Here is a 26,011-nt window from a genome sequence, read left to right as displayed (position 1 = left end):
TTAAAAAAAAAAATGCAGAGGACTAATGGCTTCATCAAAAGTCAGAAAAAGCACCAAAATCAGTCATTAAAACTAAATACTACCAGAAAAATATTTTGGTCACATTATTATTATTTATTTTTAATATTCAAAAATTAGCCTTTGGGACTTCCCTGGTGGTCCAGTGGCTAACACTCTGAGCTCCCAATGCAGGGGGCCCGGGCTCGATCTCTGGTCAGGGAACTAGCTCCTACATGCTGCAACTAAGAGATCGCATGCTGCAATGAAAGATCCCGCATGCTGCAACTAAAGAGCCCACATGTCACAACAAAGATCCCACGTGCTGCAACTGAGACCCAGTGCTGCCAAATAAATAAATAAATATTTTTAAAAATTAGCCTTTATTTCTTAAGCTGGTGGTTGATACACTGGTATTCATTCTACCGTTATTCTTTTTTTTTTTTTTTTGTGGTATGCGGGCCTCTCACTGTTGTGGCCTCTGCTGTTGCGGAGCACAGGCTCCGGACGCGCAGGCTCAGCGGCCATGGCTCACGGGCCCAGCCGCTCCGCGGCATGTGGGATCTTCCCAGACTGGGGCATGAACCCGTGTCCCCTGCATCGGCAGGCAGACTCCAAACCACTGCGCCACCTGGGAAGCCCTCTACCGTTACTCTTTAACTTGTACACATGTTACATGTAATCTTTAGTAGTATAAAATATTTAACACAAAATTCTTATGAGATACATTTAATAAAAATATAATAAATTCATACTTTATCCATCAAAGTATAAAAAATATTAAAATGTACATTCAGCTTACAACTTATCCTAAGTATTTCTACTTACAATTTATCCTACGGAAAAATATGGATGTTTATAGAAATTTACCAGTAAGTATGTTTATTAAAGCAAAATTTAGGAATTCCCTGGTGGTCCAGTGGTTAGAACTTGGCACTCTCACTGCTGGGGGCAGGGATCAACCCCTGGTCAGGGAACTAAGATCCCTGGAAGTCGCGTGGCCAAAAAATAAATAAATACATAATTTTAAAAATTTAAAAATAAAGCAAAATTTATAATAGGAGAAAACTAGAAACAAACTACAGTAAATGTTCCACAATAAGAGTCTTAAAAATAAAATGTCACAGCCATATAAAGGAATTACATGCAATAATCTTAAAACAATTTTGAAGAAAAATATTAATGTTATGAAAATATGTTAATAACATAATGAGTATTTTATAAAGCTGTACAGTATAATGTCACTTTACACACACACACACACACACACACACACACACAGAAAAAAGCCTGGAAACATGTATAGCAAACTGTCAATAATGCTTATCTTGGGATAGTGAGATTTTATGAAATTATAGGTTATTTATATTTTCTTCTCTTTGCTTATACATATTTTCTGAGTTGTTAACAATGACCACATAAAGAGAAAAAAAATTTTGTTTGTTTTGGGTTAGCAAATTTTTTCTATAAAGGACCTGATAGTAAATGTTTCAGGTTTAATGGACCAGATTGTCTCTTTTGCAATTATTCAACTCTACCCAAAAGAAGCCAGAGTCAATACATAAATGAATGAAGTGGCAGTGTTCCAATAAAACTTTACATATGGACACTGAAATTTGAAGTTCATGTATTTTTCATATATTATGAAATATTCTTCTTTTGATTTATTTTTCAACCATCTGAAATGTAAAAACTATTGTTAGCCTGAAGGCTGTACAAAAACAGGCAGCAGGTGGATTGGGGGCCACATTTTGCTAACCCCTGCTCTAGGACAACTATTCTTATCTTACACAACTCCTTTTCCTACAGTGATGAATTATCTTGGTTTTTCTATATGTTTTGTTTTTCAAGTTCTTAGCACTAATTGTCTGAACTTCTACTTGGCATTTTTAAACACTTCAAGTATTGTGTCAGTCTGATTTTTCAGAAGCAGCGTCTCCCAGAGCTTTCTAATTTCTAACCTGGTCTGTTTTTTCACCATGTCTGGTGCACAGCTGTTGTCTGGGTATCTGCTTTCACTCTGTGCCTAGGGATTTCTTTTGCCTTTTATCACTGTTAGTAATACAGTGCTCCACGTATTGCTTATACTCAGCTCACCTCCATTTTTTCAAGTTTCAGTGTCCACATAGAAAGTTTTTAAAATTAAATTAAATTAATTAATTAATTAATTTTTGGTTGCATCATGTCTTAGTTGCGGCAGGCAGGATCTTCCATTGCGGTGCACAAGATCTTCAATGGGGCGTGCGGGCTTCTCTCTAGTTTTGGTGTGCAGGCTCCAGAGCACATGGGCTCTGCAGTTTGCTGCACGCGGGCTCTCTAGTTGAGGCGTGCGGGCTCAGTAGCTTTGACGTGAACTTAGTTGCCCCATGGCACGTGGGATCTTACTTCCCTGACTAGCGATTGAACCCGCATCCCCTGAATTGGAAGGTGGATTCTTTACCACTGGACCATCCGGGAAGTCCTACCACACATAAAGTTTTATTGGAACACTGCCACATTTTAAGGGAAAAGACGCCTGTATAGAATATATAGTTGGTTGGCAAGCTGCATCGACAGGTTCTCAAACCATCGTGGGTCCATCATGGGTCCCATGTGGGTCCTCTTCCTAGAATTTACTCAGATCCTGGACAAAGAAATTTGCTCATGTCTATTTAATGTGTTCACCAAACCACTTGAACCCCAGGATTGAAGTAGTCATCTGCAAACTAGGGCATATAACTCCTTCCAAAAAACTAGATTTTTTTAAAAATTTATATTTTATTTTTGGCTGTGTTGGGTCTTCTTTGCTATGCGCGGACTTTCTCTAGTTGCGGCGTGAGGGCTTCTCATTGTGGTGGCTTCTCTTGTTGCGTAGCACAGGCTCCAGGTACATGGGCTTCGGTAGTTGTGGCATGAGGGCTCAGTAGTTGTGTTTTGTGGGCTCCAGAGTGCAGGCTCAGTAGTTGTGGCTCACGGGCTTCATTGCTCCACGGCATGTGGGATCTTCCTGGACCAGGGCTCGAACCCGTGTCCCCTGCCTTAGCAGGCAGATTCCTAACCACTGCGCCACCAGAGAAGTCCTCCAAACTAGACTTTATTCTCCTGGTAGACTGAGCTATTTCCTGCATGTCTTAACAAAGTTCTTTCCATTGAGCATTTAGTCTCATTCCTTCCCAATCACTTCCACATCTCCATGCCCAGGAGCCTCAGTGAAGAGCACATTCCCTAGAGTCTTATGGATCTTGATTCACATCCTGACTCTATTTCTTCCTAGTTGTGTTACCTTTGGCAAATTCTTTATTTGTCTGATCCTCTTTTTCCACACCCTTTCCCCTCCACTATGGCTGAAATGCTCTTGTGTTTCATCACCTGCAGTGCCAGCATCCTCTGACCAGAGTGCCCTAAATGATCCAGGGCTTAGATCCAGGGCTTAGAGTAAAACCAAGATCCAGGTCTATTTACGCCCCCTAACCTATGTCTGACTCAATTTGAACAAGCAATCTGAGTTTCACTCCAGAAATGATTCCCTGAGTGTGGAAATCCTTATCTCTAAAATGAAGCTAGCCCTGACAAGCCAAGCCAAACTCAGAAATGAAATTTCTGATCTGAGGACTGATTCTTCCAAAATTGGTGCTGATGTCTCCAACCCTGATTACTTCTCCACATTCTCAGGACTTTCCTCATTCTAACAGAGGGTTGATCCCAGCTGTGGGAATGATCTTAGTCCAAGACTAAAGACTACAGTGGACCACCCTCTCCACATCCTTTGACCCTATTGACCTCAATGACCCCTGCTTCTTAGCTTAATATGGGAAACTCTTTCTTCAAGTGAATCTGCCCCCAAATCGGTTTGCTATGGTTCACAGCCTCCCTGAGAGGACAGATAGCCACCCCCCCTCCCCCGTCCCACTTTTCTCAGCTCAGAAATCAGCACTCTTGGGACAGGTAGCAGGAGTAGAAGCTGCGAAGAAACTGAATCAGAAAATGAGGACAGTGGTACCATTCTATAATTTTCTTTCTTTCTTTGCTTCTTCTTTAAAATTTATATTTCCTTTAGTAAGCACAATGTAGTGGGATAACTGAGGACAATGGAAAGGAGACGTGACCCATGAGCCCCCCCCCCCGAAAACTGGAGGCTGGCGAATAAGCCAGAACTGCAAACAGTCCTGATTGCTTTGAGCACCCCCCCCACCCCCGGCAAACCGGGGGCATGCGAATAAGCCAGAGTTGTGAACAGTTCTGAATGCTTCGAGCGCCCCCCCCCGGCAAACCGGGGGCCTGCAAAAGAAGCATTGAGTGCTTTGGGCACTGATCCATGAGATGTCCTCAGTATAATCAGAGTGGTGGGAACGCAAGGAAATGTCCTTGTGCTACTTCAGTATAATCAAAATAATGGTGGGAACTTTATGCTGTTCTTGCGCTCAAGGACGAAGCACGGCAGGTGCTCACGAAAGCCAATTATTGCTTGTATAATTAATAAAAACATAGGTTGCTGCTTTGGCACTTCTGAAATGTTAAGAAAACAAGTCTTAAAGTGTAAATCTAGATAATGCTTTAATAAAAGTTACCACAGCAAGACAGACGGCGCTGTTTTGCCTGAGCGAGCGGCAGCCCTCTACTGCTGTGCTTTGGCACAATTCATCTCGTGTGATGAGCTTACTTTCCGCCCTGTCCTAAGAAACTACAACACACAAGACTCAGCTTAGGTTCATATTGTTTTGTTTTCTAAACTGATCATGAGATAAGACAAGTCCCCCTCTCTGAAGATAGGCTAACTTTTCCACCCCAGAGCAAACAATCATCATTCAAACCACTAAGCATTCACCATACGTAAATAAATGCCTTTTCAAATTTGCAGAGGGTATACTGGATTGGCTTCCATACATGTTTCATTTTTACACCTGTGTTCCAACCCTGCAACATTCAAATTGCTGGCATTTAAGAAATCATGCCTGGTCCCAGACTTCCCTGGTGGTCCAGTGGTTAAGACTCTGCTTCCACTGCAGAGGACGGGTTTGATCCCTTGTCTGGGAACTAAGATCCCACATGCTGCGAGGTGCAGCCAAAAAGAAAAAAAAAGAAAGAAAGAAAGAAAGAAAAAAAACAGTCCCTAATGTTAAAAAGTAAGGAAATATTTCTTGACAAGGAACATGATGACCCAACTGAGACAATCCAGGAACTCTAGTCAATGAACAAGACAAATAAAAGGCTAAGAATAACCACTCATGTAAATTACAGACTAACAGGAAGCTGGGATAATCTTACTAGAATAGTAAAAATAATTTGACAATTTTTACAAATGGAAACGTTCAATTCAATGTAGATGCTTAATTTGTACATACATAAACATATATATTAGCTTTACATCCTTTATATTTATTCAAGTTCTGCCTGCACATAATTTTTTTGTTTTCCCAACTTTCTGAAGTTGCTCCCCCCCACACACACACTCCCTCCACACCAGGTGGCTTAGTCCCATTAACAGTATTCCTGACAGGAGAGCTCAGGTGTCTCTTCACGTATCTCCAAAGCCTCGGCTGGGAAGGGAGGGCTATTATTTTTATCCAGAGCTCCCAACGTACCTGAACAGAGAAAATATGAAGAAGTTTGGCCTCTACTGAATCCCCCCAGGTTCCCCCCACCGCACCCCGCCGCGTGGCATGCAGGATCTTTGTTCCGGAATCAGGGATCCGGATCGAACCCGTGCCTCCTGCAGTGGAAGCGCACAGTCCTAACCACTAGACCACCAGGGAAGTCCCAGAAGTAGTCTTTTCTTAAAACACAAAATATATCTTTCCCATAATCTAGGACAATTCATCTTATTACCCAAGAATTTGGAACCTGGCCATGATTCTCCTTTAGGTACGTTCAAATCTTGACAGTCTAGTGAAGCCCTGAATGTGGAGCCAGGGGACAGCCCTCATTCAACACGACCTGCCCACGGTGATCAGGAGATTGAGCCACAAGAGGGACACTAGGCAGTATTAACTAATTTGCTCTGCCTCCTAGGGAAGCGCTTCCTGGCAAAAGCTCCAGCCCTTCAGTGACGTTATGGGGGCGGGGCGGGGCGTTCCGAGTGGAACCCGCCCCTCTGCCGCTGGCCGCGCCCCTTAAAGCCCCGCCCAGTCGGTGGTGGGAGGCTGCGGTTTCCATGGGGACAGTAAACAGCGCCAAGTTTTTTTCCCTTGTCACTTCAGTTACCCGTGTCATACCCATGATATGATGATATCCCCTGAGCATTGGAAACCAGAGTGTGAGGAGCCAGTGCTGGTGAGCCGGAGTTCGAGCAATGGGGTCTGAAGTCGGTGCCTGGGGTGGGAGTGGTCCTGGGTGGCCTGCCCAAAGAGAGGTGGAGTTCCAAATTAAAGGACCTCAAGCCAAATTCCCCAGGCGCCAAGGACTGTTGGGGGTTAAACACTAATACTTAGGGAAGGAGTTGGGAGTTGAGTAGGGCAGAAGGGACAGAGCCAGGACTAGGGGAAGACCAAGGACGTGGGGGGACGCAGTACAGGCCAAACTTCTTCATATTTTCTCTATTTAGGTACGTTGGGAGCTCTGGATAAAAATAATAGCCCTTCCTGGGCTTCCCTGGTGGCGCAGTGGTTAAGAATCCGCCTGACCATGCAGGAGACACGGGTTCGAGCCCTGGTCCGGGAAGATCCCACATGCGTAGGGCAACGAGGCTCGTGCGCCACAAGTGCTGAGCCTGTGCTCTAGAGCCTGTGAGCCCGTGTGCTGCAACTGCTGAGACCCGTGTGCCTGGAGCCCGTGCTCCACAACGAGAGAGGCCACCACGGTGAGAAGCCCGCGCACTGCAATGAAGAGTGGCCCCCGCTCACCGCAACTACAGAGGGTCCGCGTGCAACAACGAAGACCCAACACAGCCAAAAATAAATAAATAAAATAAATAAATTTAAAAAATAATAATAGCCCTTCCTGCCCAACCGAGGCTTTGGCGGTATGTGAAGAGACACCTGAGCTCTCCTGTCAGGAATACTGTTAATGGGACTAAGCCACCTGGTGTGGAGGGACTGGGAGGAAAACTTCATTTACCCTCTTAAGTTTGGTATTTGGGAGCCTGTGAATTCAACTGAAAAAAGACAGATTGACAGGAGAAAAGGAATACAAGTTTATTAATATTTTTTACATGCATAGGAGTTCACAGAAAAGAGGTAACTCACAGAAGCCATTAGGCTTGGGAATTTATATACCTTTCTTAACGAAGAAAGGGCTTGGGCTTCAAGGGAGATCATTTGTGGGGAAGTAACTAGGAAATATATGGGGGAACTAATAGAAGATAAGGGGCTACTTTTTTTTAGTAAGATTTGTTTATGCAGGCTCATCTTGGTGCTGGCTCTGTCTCTGGTGATAAGGTCTCTCTCCTCGTCCTGGTCCAGGAGAGGGAGGGAGGAAATGTATGTCACCTTCACAAAAGGAAATATATGCCGTGATTTTGGAGAGATAAAGGCAGAGAACCCTTCCTATATCTGTTGATTATGAATTGCCTTTAGCTCAAAATAATCCTTATGCTAAAATGGCATATTTTGGGGTGTTATATCCTGATTCCCTTCATGGCACTATTTTCTAATATAATTTTTATTTTACTCAAAATTATACATGCTCTCAGTTTAAGGAATCAATATTTCAACAGATTTGTGACTAAGAAAGTGGCATTTACTACCAAGAAAATGTTGGGTCCCAAGTGTTCCCCATTCACAATTCCAGAGGAGACTTTCAATTCTGGAGCTCACTCTTTTTTATCAACCTCCATATCTCTCTTGACATGCCAATCATGATAGTTTTGGGCTCTCAGGATTAAGTGATATCCTACTGACTCCCACCTAGGAACAAACCCTCTTTCACAACCACCACAAGGACTACCTTAATTCATACCCAGACCCCTCCTCCCAAAACAGTTGTATCACAATTTTGGTTAAGTCAGTATTCAGGGTTGACCTCAGTGTAACTATGTAATTTCTACTCGGAGCAGAGCTGTATCATTTTCTAGGACAGGGGTAGACACACTTTCTGTAAAGGACCAGATAATATATGTTTCAGGTTTTGTGGGCCATCTGGTCTCTGTAGCAAGTACTCAGCTCTGCTGTGGCAACATGAAAGTAGCCAGAGACAAGTGGCAAAGTTCCAATAATACTTTATGGACACTGAAATATTAATTTCAAATAACTTTCACATGTCACAAAATATTATTATTCTTGATTTTTATGACAACTTAAAAATGTAAAAACCATTCTTAGGTCAGAGTGATACAAACAAGCACTGGGACAACCATAGTTTGCTGACTACTAGTAAAAGCTATTAGCAGATTATTGCCTTAGATCCCTTTATCTCATCAAATTACTGTGAATCTCTATGAACAAAAAAGTATCTTTCATTACATGCAGGTGGTTATATTCAAAGATAAATTATTTTGAACTTCAAAACATAAAGCCCATATCTGAAATGCAATATTTTGGGACCTAATTATTCAAACACTACAAGATCCATTCAGGAAAAACGTACAGTGAAAATAGAAAAACAACAACAACAACACACACACACACACACACACATAAACTTAACAGTTTACCCTTAATAGTTACTGAAAATTTTGACATAGCCAACTAATACAAATACAATAACAAAAAAAAAAATCCGACAAAACAACCCTGATATATGTTAATAAGATATGGAATGAGAGCATTACATTCAAGACAAATTATCTTTAATTTTAAAGCATCTTTGTACTCTCAAAGAAAGATTTTCATATATGTTGTTTTCTTGGGAAATTGGATGCCTAGGAAAAGCTTGTATAACTTAAGTGACATGGTGTAAGATAAATTATTACAATATCCTTGCCTTTATGATTACTATAGGTTCTGGTTAAAGTAGTTCCTGGGATTGTTAAACTATGTCACTTAATTTGTTTTAGTTTTGCTGCCTTTTTATTATTGTGACAAAAAGTGTATGTATGTGTGTATTTATGACAAGAACAGGACCTTTCAGTAAATTTACTCAATTCTGTCACCCTTTTATCACTCTGAAAATAAATTAATGTAATATTCCTTTTTTCTTCCTCATCATGTTAAGAGCTTATCTTCTCTGTTTCCACTAATTTTCCTTCATCCCCTTTTTCCTTTCACTCTTGTCTGCTCATTTCCCCTTCTTCTTATTTTGTCTCGTGCCTGGAAGGTCATTAGACTCTTCTATAACCCAACTCCACTTGCCCTTCCACAGAGGTCACAAGTCCTTGCCTTCTTCATGCCTTGTCTCCATTTCTTTCACTCAATTCTCCCTTTCTTCTTTTTTCTTCCCCCAAAGTCACAATTATTGTGTTCTCCTCTTTTTCACTCTCTACCTTCAGTTTTGGCCTTAATGAAACAATAAGGCAGTTTTGGAAATTTTAGGTAAAGATAGCACATCCATTCAATCCCACGCAGCCTTTTTTGGGTCTCCCTGGTTTTTTATCCACATGATTATCCCCACCTAGCCAGGTCTTTTTAGGTCACTATTCTTTCTTTTATTACTTTATTCATAGACTTATTTTCCCACTTCTACTACCCTCCCTTTGTCATTATCTCTTCTCCAGGAGTACCCGTTGGTTTCAGGCTGAAACCACACTTTTCAGGCAATATACTATTGCGGCTAAGAACCTCAGACGTATCTGTGTTGAAGCCAGCTCTGTCACTTTTTAGCTGTGTGACTAGGCAAATCTTGTAACCTCTTTGACCCACTGTTATCTTACCTCTAAAATGAGGACTATAGCAGTCTTTGCTTCACAAAACTGTTTTAAGGAGTAAATGAGATAATACATTTGGGGTTAATGGATTTTCTCATGGGCTCACTGCCTAAGCCCTTTCAATCAGCAGCAGCTCAGCTTTGTCATTCCCCACATCTCTCAAAAGCTTAAGCTCCTCTGTATCTCCATCCTCTGCCATTCTCCTCCTGAGTTCCTGAGCTGCCTTCTGTTCTGAGATCATCAGTCCCCACCTTTAGAGCTTCATGTATAAAGGCCATAAATTATATCCTTGGAACATGTTAATATAGAAATAGCTCACATATAATTCAATTACAGTTTCTCTGGCCCAAGACAATACTACCAAATCCACATACATTGTTAGGTAAGGAAGTTATTGCATTGAAATATGGTTTTTAAAAAGTTAAAAAAAAATAGTAGGGCTTCCCTGGTGGCACAGTGGTTAAGAATCTGCCTACAGTGGCACAGTGGTTAAGAATCCGCAGGGGACACGGGCCTGGTCCGGGAAGATCCCACATGCTGCAGAGCAACTAAGCCTCTGTGCCACAACTACTGAGCCTGCGCACTAGAGCCCGTGAGCCACAACTACTGAGCCCGCGTGAAACAAATACTGAAGCCCATGCACCTAGAGCCCGTGCTCTGCAACAAGAGAAGCCAGCACAATGAGAAGCCCGCGCACCACAACTAAGACTAGCTCCTGCTCGCCACAACTAGAAAAGCCTGCACACAGCAACTAAGACCCAATGCAGCAAAAAATAAATAAATAAAATTTTTTTAAAAAGTAAAAGAAATTTTAAGGTAGGCATCTTGGCAGCCTCTTGGATCAATGGAGCATACCGAGCAAGAGCTAAAGAGGAAACAATACAAAAGAGTTGTACTCCCTCTCTGCTACCTGCTAGTTTTTGAACAGAGAACTTAAACAGATACTTAGTTTTTGAACTAGTTAACTTAATCAATAAATCAAATATTTGTAACAACACCATGTATTTGTATGGCACTTGATAATCGACAAAGTAGTTTCACATATGTTTTCTTGTTTAATTATTGCAACTACCTAATCAGGGAAATTTTTTCATCACAGTTATAGATGAGAAAATTGAGGCTGAGAGACTCTATGAGACTTACCTAATTCTTTGCAGGTAGGAAGTGGTGAAATCAGGATTCAAATCGCTGGCATTCGGAGTTCCATAGTCTCCACGTGTCACACAGCCTCACAAGAGCATAGGCTAAACTGAAGAAGATAAGATTTGTCTTTGGGCTTTTTTAGCTGCCTTTTTCCAGCCCTTTGTTTCTCACCATTCCTATCTGTGTTGGAAACCATGATGTGCAGCCCAAATCCCCCTTCAGGAATGAAGGACTTACTTCCCTAGCTGCTGGCAGTGCTGCTGGCTGCATTGCCTCAGCTGGAAGGGAATAATTGCCTCTGCTGAAGAGGCCTGCCTTGTTCAAGGTGACCCCTCTTGCCATGGCTGCCACATCTAAGGACTGATCAAAGTGAGGATATAAAGGCCTAGCCACCCTGGTCCCAATTCTGAAGAGCGAGTCCAGCTTCAGAAATCCCCAGGGAGTTGGCTGAGTCCTTCATTCAGACTGCATTGCAGCTCAGCTTCTCCCTCAGCCTAGTGATGTTTCTTTCCCATTCTTTCCCCTTCCTACAGGTATTGATCCCAAGAAATCTCCCTAATAAACCTGTATGCTAAACTCTGCTTCAGTCAGTTTCATTTGAAACCCAACCTCTAACACCATGTACAATTCATAGAACTTGGATTTCAGGCATCTGTTAAACTAATCCCTACTACAAGGTAATCTGATAGGAAGTTATCCTCCTCAAATATAACTTGCATTTTAAGAAGGCCTCAGGTTGAAAACTCTAAGATCCCTAGAAAGAAGCCTCTGATTATGAAATAAATATAAGTGCTAGTTTCTAACCTGGATTTCTAAATTATTGTGGGACCAATGAATATTTTGTGAGTTTTTTAAGATTGTATTTTAAGAACCATTTATAAATTTCAAATACAATAATTTGTATCGTGTAGTATTTTAGTCTTTTCTGAGTTTTTTCCATAAATTTTAAGCGTCCATGATATGGCAGGCAGCCACTCTGTGCTATGTATACAAAGCTGAGACAGACTTCCTGCTCTCAAGAAGCTCACAGCCTAGTAGGGTTAACAGGCATTGAAATAACTCCATCACATGATAAGTACAGGGCCAGAGGCATTTAAAGTGCCATGAAAACACAGAACAATTCCACCTGTTGGAGAATGAGAGAATCAGAAAACTCAGAGGGAGTCATATATAAGCTGATCCCTAAAGAAGCAGTCAGCATCTCTTTATAGAAAGAGTTGTGGTGAAGGAGGTGGGCACTCTAGGCCAAGGGACTAACCTATGTGAAAGCACAGAACTATGAGATGGCATGGTGTGTGGAAAACACAGTGTGGATAGTTTAAGAAGAGGGGTGGCAAGGGAGATAAGACTAGCAAAAATCATTTCAAGCTAGGTTGAGAAGGGCTTTGAATGCCATGCTTAAGGGTTAAGTTTTATCCTAGAGCAGTTGTCTAATACATTTAGGTAAGAGTCACATGATCAGATTTATTCTTAATAATTCTGGCAGGAGGACAGAGGATGATATGAGCAAGAGAGAGGAAATAAGGAGACCAACTAGGAAGGCTGCTCTTACCTAATCTCGATGAGGAATATCAAGGGTTTGTACCAGGCAGGAGGAATTATGTAGGCCCTACTATCATCCTATATACGAAAATAATCCCAGCGAATGAGATCAGTTAAAATGGAATCACCCAGGGGTTCTTAACTCTGATTGCTCATTAGGATCACGTGGGGGAGGTTTAAAAAAATGAAAATTCAGGTCTCACCCCTTTCTAATTAAATCAGAATCACTAGAATGAGGCCTGGCATTGGAAGTTTTAAAAAGATCCCAGGTGATCCTAATGTGTAACCAGGGTTGAAAGCCTACAGCATAACCCATATATGAGTATTCTAAGGAAAACAGTTCTGAGCATGGCTGTCCCAACTGACTGTGTCATCCTGGGGCATCCAGAAAGTGTCAGTTGTTAATGTGTCAAACAGTAAAATGGCACCTGAAAAATGACCTTGTAGCTTACTTACTCACAAAAGTTACTGTGAACTGATGTTAATTGAAAAAAGTGTGTCTTTGCATAAGAATCAAAGAAATTAATAATCTTATTCTAAACTAGGCCAAACCACACCTTGGTCTAGATAAGAAAAGAGCAATGATAAATCATAAGTTTGTATCTATTTTATCTGGTTCATGCCCTGTAAAATGTCTAATATAAATGTGCTAGGATGTTAAATGTTTGCCAGATACCTGATGAAGACATTTATATTATATAAAATGGTAAAAGAGACTTAAGTTTCTTTTTTTAAAAAAATAGGAGGTAGGAGAGTGCAGTGGCTAAAGGCACAAATTTTGAAGCTAGTCAGAACTAGGTTTTGAATACAGGTTTTATTACTTAGTAATTGCAGGTTTGAACAAGCAACCTCACTTGTTCAAACTTTAATTTCCTTGTCTGTACAATGGTGATAATGAGAACAACATCATGGGATTGTTTTGAGAGTTATTTTAACATACTTTAACATGCAACTAAAACCTTTCACGCAGTAGTTGACATTTCTATGTACGTGTCTTGGTTCCTGCACTTAAGGAACTAACATATTAGAGCTGTATAGCTACTAGTTCCTCCAAGGGGAGGGAAAGATCCACCACAACTGGCTAGATCAGGAAAGACATTATCAAGGAAGCTTTTTGATCTGGATAGATTGGGTATCCATCTACTATCTATCTAGCTGGGTATTCAGTATTTTTTCTATCTTAAAAAAGAGGTAGATTAAAATATTTTTTAAACAAGTAAGAAATATTAATTGTAAGAAAAACTAGAAAATACACAAAGTAGAAAATAAAAGTTTCTGGGACTTCCCTGGTGGTGCGGTGGTTAAGATGTGCTCCCAATGCAGGGGGCCCGGGTTCGATCCCTGGTCAGAGAACTAGATCCCACATGCATGCCGCAACTAAGAGTTCGCATGCCACAACTAAGGAGCCTGCCTGCCGCAACTGAGACCTGGCACAGCCAAATAAATAAATAAATACTGAAAAAAAAATCTTCCTAAGTCAATAAGAATGCCTCTACGACAGTAGTTCTCAAATTGTCGTCTTGAGATCCTTTTATACCTTTTTTTTTTTTTTTTAAGCTGAGCCACGTAGTGTGCCAGATCTTAGTTCCCCAACAAGGGATTGAACCTATGCCCCCTGCAGTGGAAGTGCAGAGTCTTAACCACTGGACCGCCAGGGAAGTCCAAGGTCCTTTTACACTCTTAAAAATTAGGGAACTTGATTCTTGAGGTGCTAGCCTGCTGTGTTTTCCCCTTTGCCAGGCAAAGATTAAAGCCATTTTTATTGGGACTTCCCTGGTGGTCCAGTGGTTAAGAATCTGCCTTCCAATGCAGGAGACGTGGGTTTGATCCCTAGTCGGGGAACTAAGATCCCACACGCCATGGGGGGAACTAAGATCCCACATGCCACAGGGGCAACTAAGTCCGTGTGCCACAACTACTGAGCCCACGCTGTCTGGAGCCTGCGTGCTGTAACTACTGAGCCGGTGTTCTGGAGCCTGAGTGCCACAACGAAGAGCCTGTGCGCCACAACAAAAGATCCCACATGCTGCAACTAAGACCCGACGCAGCCAAATAAATAAATAAATAAATTTTTAAAAAGAAAAAAAAATTAGGGAACTCCAAGTTCTTCTGTTTATGTGGGTTATATCTATTATATTTATTGTATTAGAAACTAAAACGGAGGAAAATTTAAAAATATCAATTTGTCTAAAATAACAATTACCAACCCAATACATGTTAAAATAAATAAAATTGTAAGTGAAAAATAGATTATCCAAAACAAACAAAAAGTGTGGCAATGTTTTACATTTTTGCAAATTTCTTTAACAGAAGACAGCTGGGTTCTCGTGTCTCTTTTTTTTTTTGCGGTATGTGGGCCTCTCACTGTTGTGGCCTCTCCCATTGCGGAGCACAGGCTCCAGACGCGCAGGCTCAGCCGCCATGGCTCACAGGCCCAGCCGCTCCGCGGCATATGGGATCTTCCCAGACCGGGGCACGAACCCGCGTCCCCTGCATCGGCAGGCGGACTCTCAACCACTGCGCCACCAGGGAAGCCCTCGTGTCTCTTTCTTCATTCCATCTACTGTGATATGTTGTTTTGGTTCAAGTATATGAAGAAACTCTGGCCTCACACAGATACCTAGTTGGAAAAGGGAGTATTTTAAGTGTTTTCAGATAACTGTGGATATTATTCTTTGAATTTACATCAGAACTGGGCCAATAGTAAAATCTTAAAGATCAATTCAATACGGAATCTGAAATTTTTGTACTCCATAACATTAAATTCTACTGGTCTATTTAGCAATGTGAACAGATCTTTTACCCATACTGGATTTCATAACATCCTGCATTTGTCATTTGGAAAATATTGGTTCATTGACTTATACAGATCTTCCAAATGTCAATACTTTTCATTACACAATACCCCCCAAAACCACATGTTTTAATATCCTACCAAATTCACTGGGACTTTGTCAAACTCACAGTGGCAGATACAAGTTCTCCACAAAACATTCACTTGAAAGCTTGAATTTTATTGTAGACAAAAACTGTTGTTTTCCTTGATGAGAATGGCTTATTTGTTCATATTTGAGAAAATGCCTGCCTTCTCATTCTATCTTTTACTTGCTCCAGAATCTCATAACCCTAGAATATCTGTCAGTTGTTTTAAGTAAATATGGTGTTCCATGAAAATGGTGGCTGGTTCAGCTAGCAACTCCATCACAGAAATGTTTCTCTTCAAGTCAACAATCATACTTTGGATACAGCAGAAAAGTTTTATGTGTGCTTCCCATTTCATCATACAGAATATTTAAAAGACTCACAGGTTGAGATTTAATAAAATTAATAATTTTTACTGTTTCATCAAGAACATTGTTAAGAGAAACAGCCCCCCCCCGCCGCCCCGGCCCCCTGACTTTTTCAAGTGCAAGGGAATGGTGGTGAAGAAATTACCAGTGACTTTGGTGCCTAGTTATTTTTGGTGCCACTGCCTTTATTTTGTGTTGCAGCCAGCAGTTTCATCCACCATTGCCTCTGCAGCAGTAATTACAAATACCAACATGGTTGTTTAAAAAGACACGTAACTTCTTTGCCATTACCATAAAAAGTTTTTACCTCACGAACTTTCCGAATCTTGGGAACTCTCATGGGGTCTGTGGGCCACACTTTAAGAACCAATGTTCTAAAATATTTTTTAAAGGCTACAGAGTACTACACTGTATGTGTGACCACAGTTTATTTAGCCAGTGTCCTTTACTGCGGGCATTTGAGTTGTTTCTAATTTTTCTCCATTGCCAGTAATGATGTAGTTAAAACTTCACTTGCACCCTGAATTATTTCTCTAGGATACAGTCTTAAAAATGGAATTGCTAGGCCAAAGTGTATGCATTAAAAAAAAAAAAAAAAAGGATCCGGAAGGTTGCCACATTGCTTTCCTGCAGGTTTACCAATTTACACTTGCATTTTACATAACAATATATGAGTATCCTTCCAGCTTATCAACAACGGTGATTATCTTTAAGAAAACAAACAAAAAAACCTCACCAAATTTACAGGCAATAAATGGAATCCATTTTTCTTTAATTTGCACTTATTTGCTTACTAGTTAGGTTTTTTTCATATATTTATAAAAAATGATGAGTATTTTGTTTTTTAATAAATTTATTTATTTATTTTTGGCTGTGTTGGGTCTTTGTTGCTGAGCGTGGGCTTTCTCTAGTTGTGGTTAGCGGGGGCTACTGTTCGTTGCGATGCGCAGCCTTCTCATTCTGGTGGCTTCTCTTGTTGTGGAGCATGGGCTCTAGGCACGCAGGCTTCAGTAGTTGTGGCTCGCGGGCTCAGTAGTTGTGGCTCGCGGGCTCAGTAGTTGTGGCTCACGGGCTTAGTTGCTCCGCGGCATGTGGGATCATCCAAGACCAGGGCTCAAACCCGTGTCAATGCATTGGCAGGAGGATTCTTAACTACTGTGCCACCAGGGAAGTCCCCAAAATTGATGCGTATTTATGTATTTTGTCCATTTTTAAAATCGGAAGAGTCTTCTTTGGGATTTTATCCTTTGGTCTGTCATGAGTGAGTGTTACAGAAATTTCTACCCAGTTTTTGTTTACTTTTTAACTTTGTGTAACTTATTTTTATATGTAAGTTTTTAATTTTGATGAAATTACCTATCAGTCTTTTTATATTATCTGTCTATATTTCTGACATTTAATATTTTCTATATTTTATATTTTCTGCCTTTTCTGTCATGCTTTAAAAAGCCTTCTCCACCCCAATATTATACAAATACATTTACTTATTCCTTTACTTTTTTAAAGCCAGTTAATGCCTCAATTCATTATTTTTATATACTATTTGAGGTAAAGACCTAACTTAATCTTTCCCCAAATAGTTAACTACTATTAACTCTTTCCAGAACGTTAGCTTTTTTCCTTTTATTAAAAAATACGTTTTAAAATTACTTCTTTTGTAAACAATTTACAATACAGAAGGTAAAGTAGCTCTAGACCACCTCCCTCCTCTCCTGTTCCTCAGAGCTAACTATTAATAGTTTGCTCTGTTCCCTTTCAAGACTGTTACTTTCGCATTTAAAAGGTAGGTGAGTGCCAAACCATAGTTTGTGGCAACTTGATTGCATTTTCCTCCCACTTAATTTATCTTTATCTTTTCACACAGAGCTATTTTGTTCTCTTTAAGAGCTACACGATGTTCCATAATGCAGATGTACCACGTTTATTTCGTCTTTCCTCTGCCGCTGAATGACTAGGTTTCCCATTTCTCGTTACTTCTTCACCACCTCTCCCAAGAGCTGCTGGGGCCCAAGCTTTCTTGCGCGCATGTGCAAGTTCCCACAAGCTACGCTCTTAAAGAGAGCTTATATTTGAGTACTTTTTCATTTTGTTGGCTCTGGGGAACCAATGCAGGTACTTAGGAAGGCAAAACACACCCAACAACCGCCCGACCAGAAAGAGACTCAGAGCAGGTTCTCACTTAGCCCCGACAGTTTTCTTCCTTTCATAATGGACGCTGAACTTGTTTTTCACCTCGTAGATGCAACAGTTCCCAGCACCGAAACCAGCTATACAACCACTCAGCCACCAAGAACTGTGACTAAAAAACAAGTGGAAGAAACAGCCGCACCGGCCGTGACGCCTGCTTCCGGAAGCGGACCGGAAACCGCTGTTTGATTCTGCGTCAAACCCGACTTCAGGGGCCGTCGTAAAACTGTCGCCCTTCGTCTCTGGGACCGGCCACAGGGTCCCACGCGCCTCCGGCGGGGCGTGTGGATCTGCGGGTGTCAGTTTTCCTCAAGATGGCGGAAGAGGAGGCTGGGGACGCAGAGAGGATGGAAGTCAGCACGGAGTTGCCTCAGACTCCACAACGACTGGCCTCTGTAAGTCCGTGTAGGCTAGTTGCTTTTGTCCCCCCGAGTCCTTCCCTACCGCGTTCAGGAGGATGTGGGGCTTCACCCCTTACGGTGGCTCTGGGGAGCGGGAGTCGTATGGATTGATCAGAAAGGAAGCCACAGAATAAAGTTAGTCATCACCCACATTCCTGCCGGCCAAGTCTCCGGTGTATAATGACTGTCATTTATTAGCCGTGACGAGTTCAAGCTTGTCTCTATCCTGAAATAGAAAGAACTGGTAATGTTATTAGATGGTCTGGTGTAGGGGTTTGGAGGAAGAGCCATTTTCCGACAGACGTAGTGTTAACCCCTCCTAGACGATAGACGTCCAGGACGCAGCACCTAGTGTTGTATTGCATAGCTGGCTGGGTGGGGCTTCATAGTGACAGGGAATGCTGCCTCTGTCAACTCACGTCAAGATATAGGGTGTAGGAGTTGTAGTCCTTCGTTGTAGCATCTTGAGAACCCAGGCCTAATCCTCCGTGGAGAAACCCATCATCTGTCGTTGCTTTTTACAGGTGAAGAACAGACTTTCAGACATTTCAAGTCAGAGCGATACCATTAATTAATATCGGAATCTATACTTTGCCCTTGTATTTTGAAAACCAAAAAAAAAAAAAGGGAAGGCAGAGATAGTGAGTAAATTTGAGTCAATAGTCTGACTACAGGGAGAAAGCTGACTGAGGAGGATAAGAGGTAGGGGGGCAACATTAGGGAATGTTCTGGATGTCCCCAGGCACCTAGTGGGGAGGTATATAGAAAATATTCAAATATTGGTCACTGCATGCTGTGAAGAGTTTTATTAATTTATCTTTATTGGTGCATATAGAAAGGTGTGGGATTACACCTCTTTCTGAAGTTTCTTTGGTTTGTAGTTTTAATAAAATCATTTTTGAAGTATTTTAACCCTGCAGACACTTGAGCATTGTTTTATGAGAGAACAGAGTGAGCTCCAGAGAAGAGTCCACCTCAGGGACTGAAGAGACTGGCTGGGAGACAGAAATCAGGTGGGGAAGGAGTTGGACTAAGGGTTTGGCCATCAACTAGGGCAGTGCTTGCAACCATCCTCTACCCCAAGTAGCAGTTCAACCTCATTTCACGTATTGAAGGGGGAAGCATGTGTTTGAGATGATAAGAAATGAGAAGATAGGGAAACTTTAGAAGCAGCTGAAACATCTGGTCTTAATGTAAAGCTGTGCTTCTTACATTTTCTAAGGAGTGGAGAAACTGTGCTGTGGTCAGAAGTGTTATCGTAATTTTGTATTGCTAAAGATGACTAGTGTTTATTTAAAGCTTTGATATATTAATTCCTTCCAGGTGGTACCAAAAAACCTCATCAATCTGGATCTTACTTATTTGAGATTGGAGATAATGGTACAGGAATTCAGCTAGAATTATGTTGCAAACTCTTCAATATTAGATTTCTTTGGGCAAGGTTTTGGGTTTTGCAAGATAGTAGGTAGATGACAAGAGAAGTGTAAAAGCCTCAGGTAACTCACACTCTAGAGACACAGGTAGGACAAGTGCTCAAATTTTAATACAAGATAGGGTGATGTAAGTGAATGAAGACTTGTGACTGGTGAGCCTCCTGATCACTTTTTTGGCTTGGCTCTCTCTATTTTAGAACTCCAGACATCTTCCTAGTTTCCTATTCTTTTTAAAAATACCACCTTCAATTTTATCCTGACAATGGAGTAAGACACTGGCTTTTCCAGTTTACTTCTTCTTCTCGATTAAGTGAAGTGATCTCAGAGATTCTTTAACATTTGAATGATTTGAATCTTAACTCACCATTGGGAGGCAGGGGAAAACAAAATAGTAAATATGGAACAGTTACAGAGGTCTAAGAAATCTTACCAATTCCATTAGAGTCTTGTCCCTGGGTATTATATAGTTTCTGTTATTCTTAAATCAAACTTCCTTCTTAGAGCCCAGGTCTTTTTTTACTGTCATGTTGCAATCAACAGGCATGAAGTCTCTCAAATTCCTGACATCACATAACATGCAATTAGAGTGAAGTAATAGGTATGAATTATTGGACATTTATTAGAAGAGCCATTGCTTAAGAATAATTAGGGGAGTTGATTCTGTAGGTCTAGGGTGGGATCTGAGAATTTGCATTTTCACAAGCATGCACTGCAAATGAAGTCCTGGTCTGTGGGCCACAGAGTAAGATTTAGCCAGAGACATTTAGAAGTTCTCAGTATAGAGTTGAAAGTTGAGGTTGTGGGGATGGATAAGATCTTTGAGGAGGAAAGTCTGTGTTTGTGTGTGTGTTTATACATACACAGAGAGAAAGAGATGGTCACACAGAGAGGGAGGGAGGAAGAGAGGGAGAAGCGAGGAAGACAGGAATGATTGAATTTCAGGGATAGACAGTGGAGGAAGGAGCTAGAAAGGGAGCAGACAAGCAGGTAGGAGGTGAGAGTAGTGCAGTGTCATAGGGTGTAGTTTCTAGGAGAGGGTAGTTTATTGGGTCTAGGGAGGTGAAGAGTGAGAAAAATTGGGAATTCATAGTATGTGGAGTGGTCTGACAGAACTTCTGCCTTCTGTCTTCATTAACTGGATTTTCTTCATTAAGTCCATCTCAAAAGATGCCTCCTGGTATGGTACTAAACTCTTTTCTTTTCCCTGTCTACATCCTCTGCCCATGTGATTTTATCCAGTTCTGTGGCTTTAAATACCATCTGTATTCGTTCAGTTCCCAAATTTGTATCTCAGGGTCATCTCACTTTTGAGCTCCACAGTCACAAGTCCGTGTGCCTACTTGACATATCCACTTGGATGTCTGAAAAGTGTTTCAAACGGAGAAGCAATTAGGAAGCTACTACAGTAACCAAGCCATAGTTGCTGGTGGCTTGTACTAAAGCGATATCACTGGAGATGAAGAGAAGTGGATGGATTAGGGAGAGATTTTGGAAGTATGGTAGAAGTAGAAAGATTTGTTTATGGTTTAGGCATGAGGGAAAAGGGAAGAAACAGATGACATCTGGATCCCCAGTTTTTGACTTAAGTATTCATGATTGTGGCTGTGTCATATACTGAGAGGAAAGACCAGGTTTTGGGAGGGCAAAGAAGGGAGACATCAAGTTTTGTTATCCCTGTCTCAGTAGATGACACTTCCATAATAGCTCTTGAATACAAACAACTCTGTCTGTCTCCACTCCATCTCTTTAGTCCTAGCCACCATCTGTTGCCTAGGCAACTGCAGTGGCCTTTTAACTGGTCTCTTAGCTTCTGTTTTTGCCCTCTTCCAGTCCATTCTCCACAGAGCAGCCAGAGAAATCTTTGTAAGACTAAATCAGATCATGTCAATCTCTTGCCTAAATCCTTCAGTGGTTTCCCATCTACTTGGAAAAAAATCTAAACTCATTACATGTTCTTCAAGATCTGGCCTGATCCAGCCCCTCCATCTCCCCTCATTTTCTGTTACTTTCTCTTCATTTACTTTTAGCCACCCTAGCTTCCAAAATAAGTCCAAGCTCTGTCTTACTTCAGGGCCTGTGCCTTTGCTTGCTGTTCTTTTTCATACAGTGTTTTTCCTCTGTTTTTTCTTGATACTTACCTTGTCTAAAAGATGGGTTCCTTTTACCATTCTCTGTCAAAGCACCCTGTTTATTTCCTCCACTGCACTTATTACAATCTGTGATTACTGTATTGTCTTTATTTATTTAAATGTCTGTTTCTCCTACCAGAATGTAAGTTCCGTGAAGGCAAGGATCATGTCTGACTTGATCATGATCATTTCCTGATCATGTCAAGGAAAAATTATCTACAATCTCATGTGTATAGGGGATCTTTAAGAGATAACATAGTCTTTTTATAGTGGACTTTAAAATATTGAGATATAGAGGAAGGAATGAGAAGTTATATGCTATTTTCAGTGGAGGTGATTTTCCTTAGAAATCTGTATCTCTTATTTTAGGCCAGAGCACAGCTTTCTGTAGTAAGAACATACTTAGAGTGAGAAAACGAGGATGAAAACCAAAGTCTCTCTTTTTAAAAAATAAATAAATTTATTTATTTATTTTTGGCTGCATTGGGTCTTTGTTGCTGCGTGCAGGCTTTCTCTAGTTGCAGTGAGTGGGGGCTACTCTTGGTTGCGGTGTGCAGGCTTCTCATTGTGGTGGCTTCTCTTATTGACTAGGCATGCGGGCTGCAGTAGTTGTGGCACGCGGGCTCAGTAGTTGTGGCACACGGGCTCAGTAGTTGTGGCACGTGGGCTCAGTAGTTGTGGCACACGGGCTTAGTTGCTCCGCGGCACGTGGGATCTTCCTGGACCCGGGATTGAACCCGTGTCCCCTGCATTGGCAGGCGGATTCCATAGCAGAACCTAGTGACAGTTATTTTTTCATCAGCATCTCCTAATTTCTATTGTAGGCAGCTAGGGAAAATTCTGATTTTCAGTACCAAATTCTGTAGAGTCCGATGAAGTTAAGTTTTAAAACTGCAAGTCAAGAGTGACAGCTTCGGGCTTCCCTGGTGGCGCCGTGGTTGAGAATCTGCCTGCCAATGCAGGGGACACGGGTTCAAGCCCTGGTCTGGGAAGATCCCACGTGCTGTGGAGCAACTAGGCCCATGAGACACAACTACTGAGCCTGCGCGTCTGGAGCCTGTGCTCCGCAAAAAGAGAGGCCGCGGTAGTGAGAGGCCCGCGCACCGTGATGAAGAGTGGCCCCAGCTTGCCGCAACTAGAGAAAGCCCTCGCACAGAAACGAAGACCCAACACAGCCAAAAATAAATAAATAAATTAAAATAAAAAATAAAAATTAAAAAAGAGTGACAGCTTCAGTCCTACTAGTAATTTATCTAGTAATTTATCTAGATGAGCTGGTGCTTGAGCCTGACTGCTTATGTTTAATAACAGACATTGTCGTGCAAATAAAGAGGTTTTTGTCCTCGGTACTGCATAGGGTGTCTGTCTGGGTAGATATTATATAAATCAGTGATGCAGGATGAACCAATGCAGTATCCTGCCCGTCCTTTCTTCGTGTGTGCTGGCTTTGAGGGTTACCTCAGATTTCTTTGAAGGTGTTAATCATATGTTGTGTTCTGTGAAACAATTTTCTTTAAGCTTTTAACTCAGATGGCTTAAAACAAACTATTAAGACCTCTTTAGTCCTGAGTGATTTCTGTGAACTCCTATGTGTTCTTCTAAGATATTCTGGTTAACATGCCTCCTGTTGAAGAAACAAAAGTTATTTCATGAGTTTGTTTTTTTAAAGCATTTGGTACAGCTTTTTTTTTTTTTTTAATGTTGTTATACCCTGTAGTAAGCTAAGTGCTTATGGAAATACGCTCTACTAAATAATGCTATTGAAAGACCCCAGAAGAGTTATTGTGCTTCCATAAGTGCCTACTTGATATTCAGGAATGACATAAGCCCTGTCCAGAATGGAGTTTGTTTTTGATCACTTGAATGTAATTCTCCTTCTAATAGTTTACTTGATGCTATTCTTCAGAACGAAGTCTGTTTGACTTGTTTGGAGGAGTGGGGCTATAACCACTTAATGTGTCTTTATGGACTACCTTTTAAAAGTCCTTTGAACTTTTGATATTGTTGGATAAGCTAGAAATGACTTTAGCCACAGGGGGAAAAATCTGTAAATTTATGCATTTATGTTTTTATATATACATACTCTGCCTTCCAATCTAAGAAAGAATTTTAGTTGTATTGGAAATATTTATTCAATACAGTAGAAAGAGAATATGAGATATGTACCCCATAGTGTAGGAAACCAGATTTCATTCATCCAGAGACTTAAAGGAGAGCTTAGAAAATTGGAGCATGAGCCTATGGTCAGAGCAGAAAAGGAAGAGAAAGGCTTAGAAGGGATGGTATGCTTTCGAAAACTAAATTCTGACAGCATGAATATATGTATATTATCTCAACAGGAAAGAAGAGAGAGGGGCCTTATTTGTCACACTACTCTATATTTGATTCTGGCTAATTTTATCAATGCCATGAGGACATAGTAGACTTATGTACGAAACAACACAAGGCTTAACAGACATAGGACCGATATGTTATAGGACACACACATAAAATCTCCTTAGGCTAAATTTTGCATCAAAACTAACAAGGTGAAATTTAATTGCCATGAAAGTAAAGACTATGTCTAGGACCGGGTATTTGTGTGTAGGACTAGGTCTCTTATGTGAATGATTTGAGGGTTTTAGTTTTCTGCAAACTCACTAAGTCATAATGTGATGTGGCTGCCAAACAAACAAAAAAGCGAACTTTTAAAGCAGTTTAGTGTCCTGGATAAGGAAGGTAATAAGCAGTCCCACTCCTATGTACAGAGACATATTGTGCATGTTCTATGTAAGAGAGAGAGTGCATGTTCTATGTAACATGGAGAGTGGGCTGGATACCATGTCATTAGGGATGGCTAAATTTCATTTCTAGGAATGAACAGATTTCTTTAGTTTCTACATTCCTGTTTAGCCCTGGAATAAAGAAACTAATGAGAGACATAATATTTAGCTTCATTTATTTGATAGGTTGTTGGGTGAAAGAGCAGAGTAATTTGTATTGGATTATTTCAGGCAGCATAGGATAAAAGTTACAGGAAGGTAGATTTTGGTTTAATTATGAGCTGTAAGAATGGAAGTTGGCTGAGTGGATGTGTTCAGACAGGCTTAGGGAGCTGATTATCAGATATGTTTTAGACAGGGTTTCCCTATGGGATAAGTGGGTGCACTAGGGGTTTTGTTGTTTGCTTGTTTTTAAACTTCATAAACCTGTCAAATAGTATTACAAGAAAATTTAGTATAACCAAAAGATTTCTTGGTGCCTAGAGGTGCTACAATTACTAGTCCAGTACTTGCTTTGAGCAGTTCTGCCGCCTCCAGATTTTGTTATGCCTTTAAAACAGGGGAATTAGAAACAGAATTACAGGCCCTCCATAGATGTCCATCAGTTATCTAAGGAAGGGTAAATTGTGATTTGAACAAAAGGAACCTAGTGTACTTAAAGTAAGTTCTGTTTTCAGACTGATGTTACCAGTCATCCCAGTCCCTGGGTCAGAGTTGAAAACATATTTTTTAATCTCCATGGGGATGAGGAAAATGTTTGGAATGTTTGGGGATTTAAATGTTGTGAGAATTTGTTTTTACAGGACAGTCAATTGGGAAAGTCTTCCCTTAACTCCAGATGTTGAAAAAAGTTTTTTTCCCTGAACATGAAAATAAAAATTCCTTAATTTAATCATGTCTCAAATTGGAGAAAATACTAAAAGCAACCAACCAAAGAATCAAACCTACTCCAGTCACCAGTAATTCCTGAACATGTCACCCAGTAGAATACATCCTGTATAGTTTTTCTTATCTAGAAAAAAAACCCAGAAATCTTAGTTGAAAAAAATTTTTTCATACTTGCAGCAGTCATCTAGGAAAAAATATTTGTGAAACAGCGTAATTGTACTTTATCTCCTGTAAGAATTTCGTAAACAGTTTTAGAAGGCTTAATGTTATTATTTGCTTTGTTCTCTTTAGCAAGAAGTCTATAACTTTCAACAATGACTGAGACCTTTTGTTAAGTACTTGAGATAGGCTTGTGTGAATACAAGGATTTGGAAGGAAAGTTCCTTCCCTCAAGGAGCTGAAAATCTGGTTGAAGAGGCTCGATGTACACATTTAAAGGTAACTAATGTTATCTGGCAAAGGTACAGGTGCTGAATGAGTACCTTCTTTAGTAAGTGCTGCATTGGAGTTACAGGGGAGAGAAA

General features: G+C 40.9%; 2 protein-coding genes and 1 long non-coding RNA gene across 11 annotated transcripts in view; 2 read left to right on the top strand and 1 right to left on the bottom strand.

Moving 5' to 3' along the window:
- TMEM62 (transmembrane protein 62) overlaps positions 1-18,577 on the bottom strand; it is a 70,028-nt gene extending 51,451 nt beyond the window's left edge. The window contains exons 1-2 of one of the 6 annotated variants that reach the window (XM_067744877.1): positions 17,867-18,577; positions 10,856-10,961 (exon numbers count right to left, since the gene is read on the bottom strand). The gene's annotated coding sequence lies outside the window, so the exon portion shown is untranslated. Of the gene's footprint in view, positions 1-10,855; positions 10,962-17,822 lie in introns of all 6 variants that reach the window. The other 5 variants (XM_067744835.1, XM_067744825.1, XM_067744854.1 and 2 more) reach the window with 5 other exon arrangements.
- On the top strand, positions 6,113-6,897 carry LOC137228042 (uncharacterized). Its single transcript, XR_010945119.1, has 2 exons — positions 6,113-6,246; positions 6,518-6,897. It is a non-coding gene; the product is annotated as an uncharacterized lncRNA (long non-coding RNA).
- Positions 18,068-26,011, top strand: part of UBR1 (ubiquitin protein ligase E3 component n-recognin 1) — a 167,712-nt gene continuing 159,768 nt past the window's right edge. For 3 of the 4 annotated variants that reach the window (XM_067744775.1, XM_067744786.1, XM_067744769.1), the window contains exon 1: positions 18,068-18,269. In XM_067744775.1, coding sequence (XP_067600876.1) covers positions 18,189-18,269 — 81 coding nt within the window. In that variant the 5' untranslated portion in view covers positions 18,068-18,188. Of the gene's footprint in view, positions 18,270-25,778; positions 25,926-26,011 lie in introns of all 4 variants that reach the window. The other variant, XM_067744796.1, reaches the window with a different exon arrangement.

Source organism: Pseudorca crassidens, chromosome 1 (assembly GCF_039906515.1).
Source record: "Pseudorca crassidens isolate mPseCra1 chromosome 1, mPseCra1.hap1, whole genome shotgun sequence".
NCBI lineage: Eukaryota > Metazoa > Chordata > Mammalia > Artiodactyla > Delphinidae > Pseudorca > Pseudorca crassidens.
Note: the sequence above shows the minus strand (reverse complement) of the source record. Positions and strands in the feature narration are given on the sequence as shown.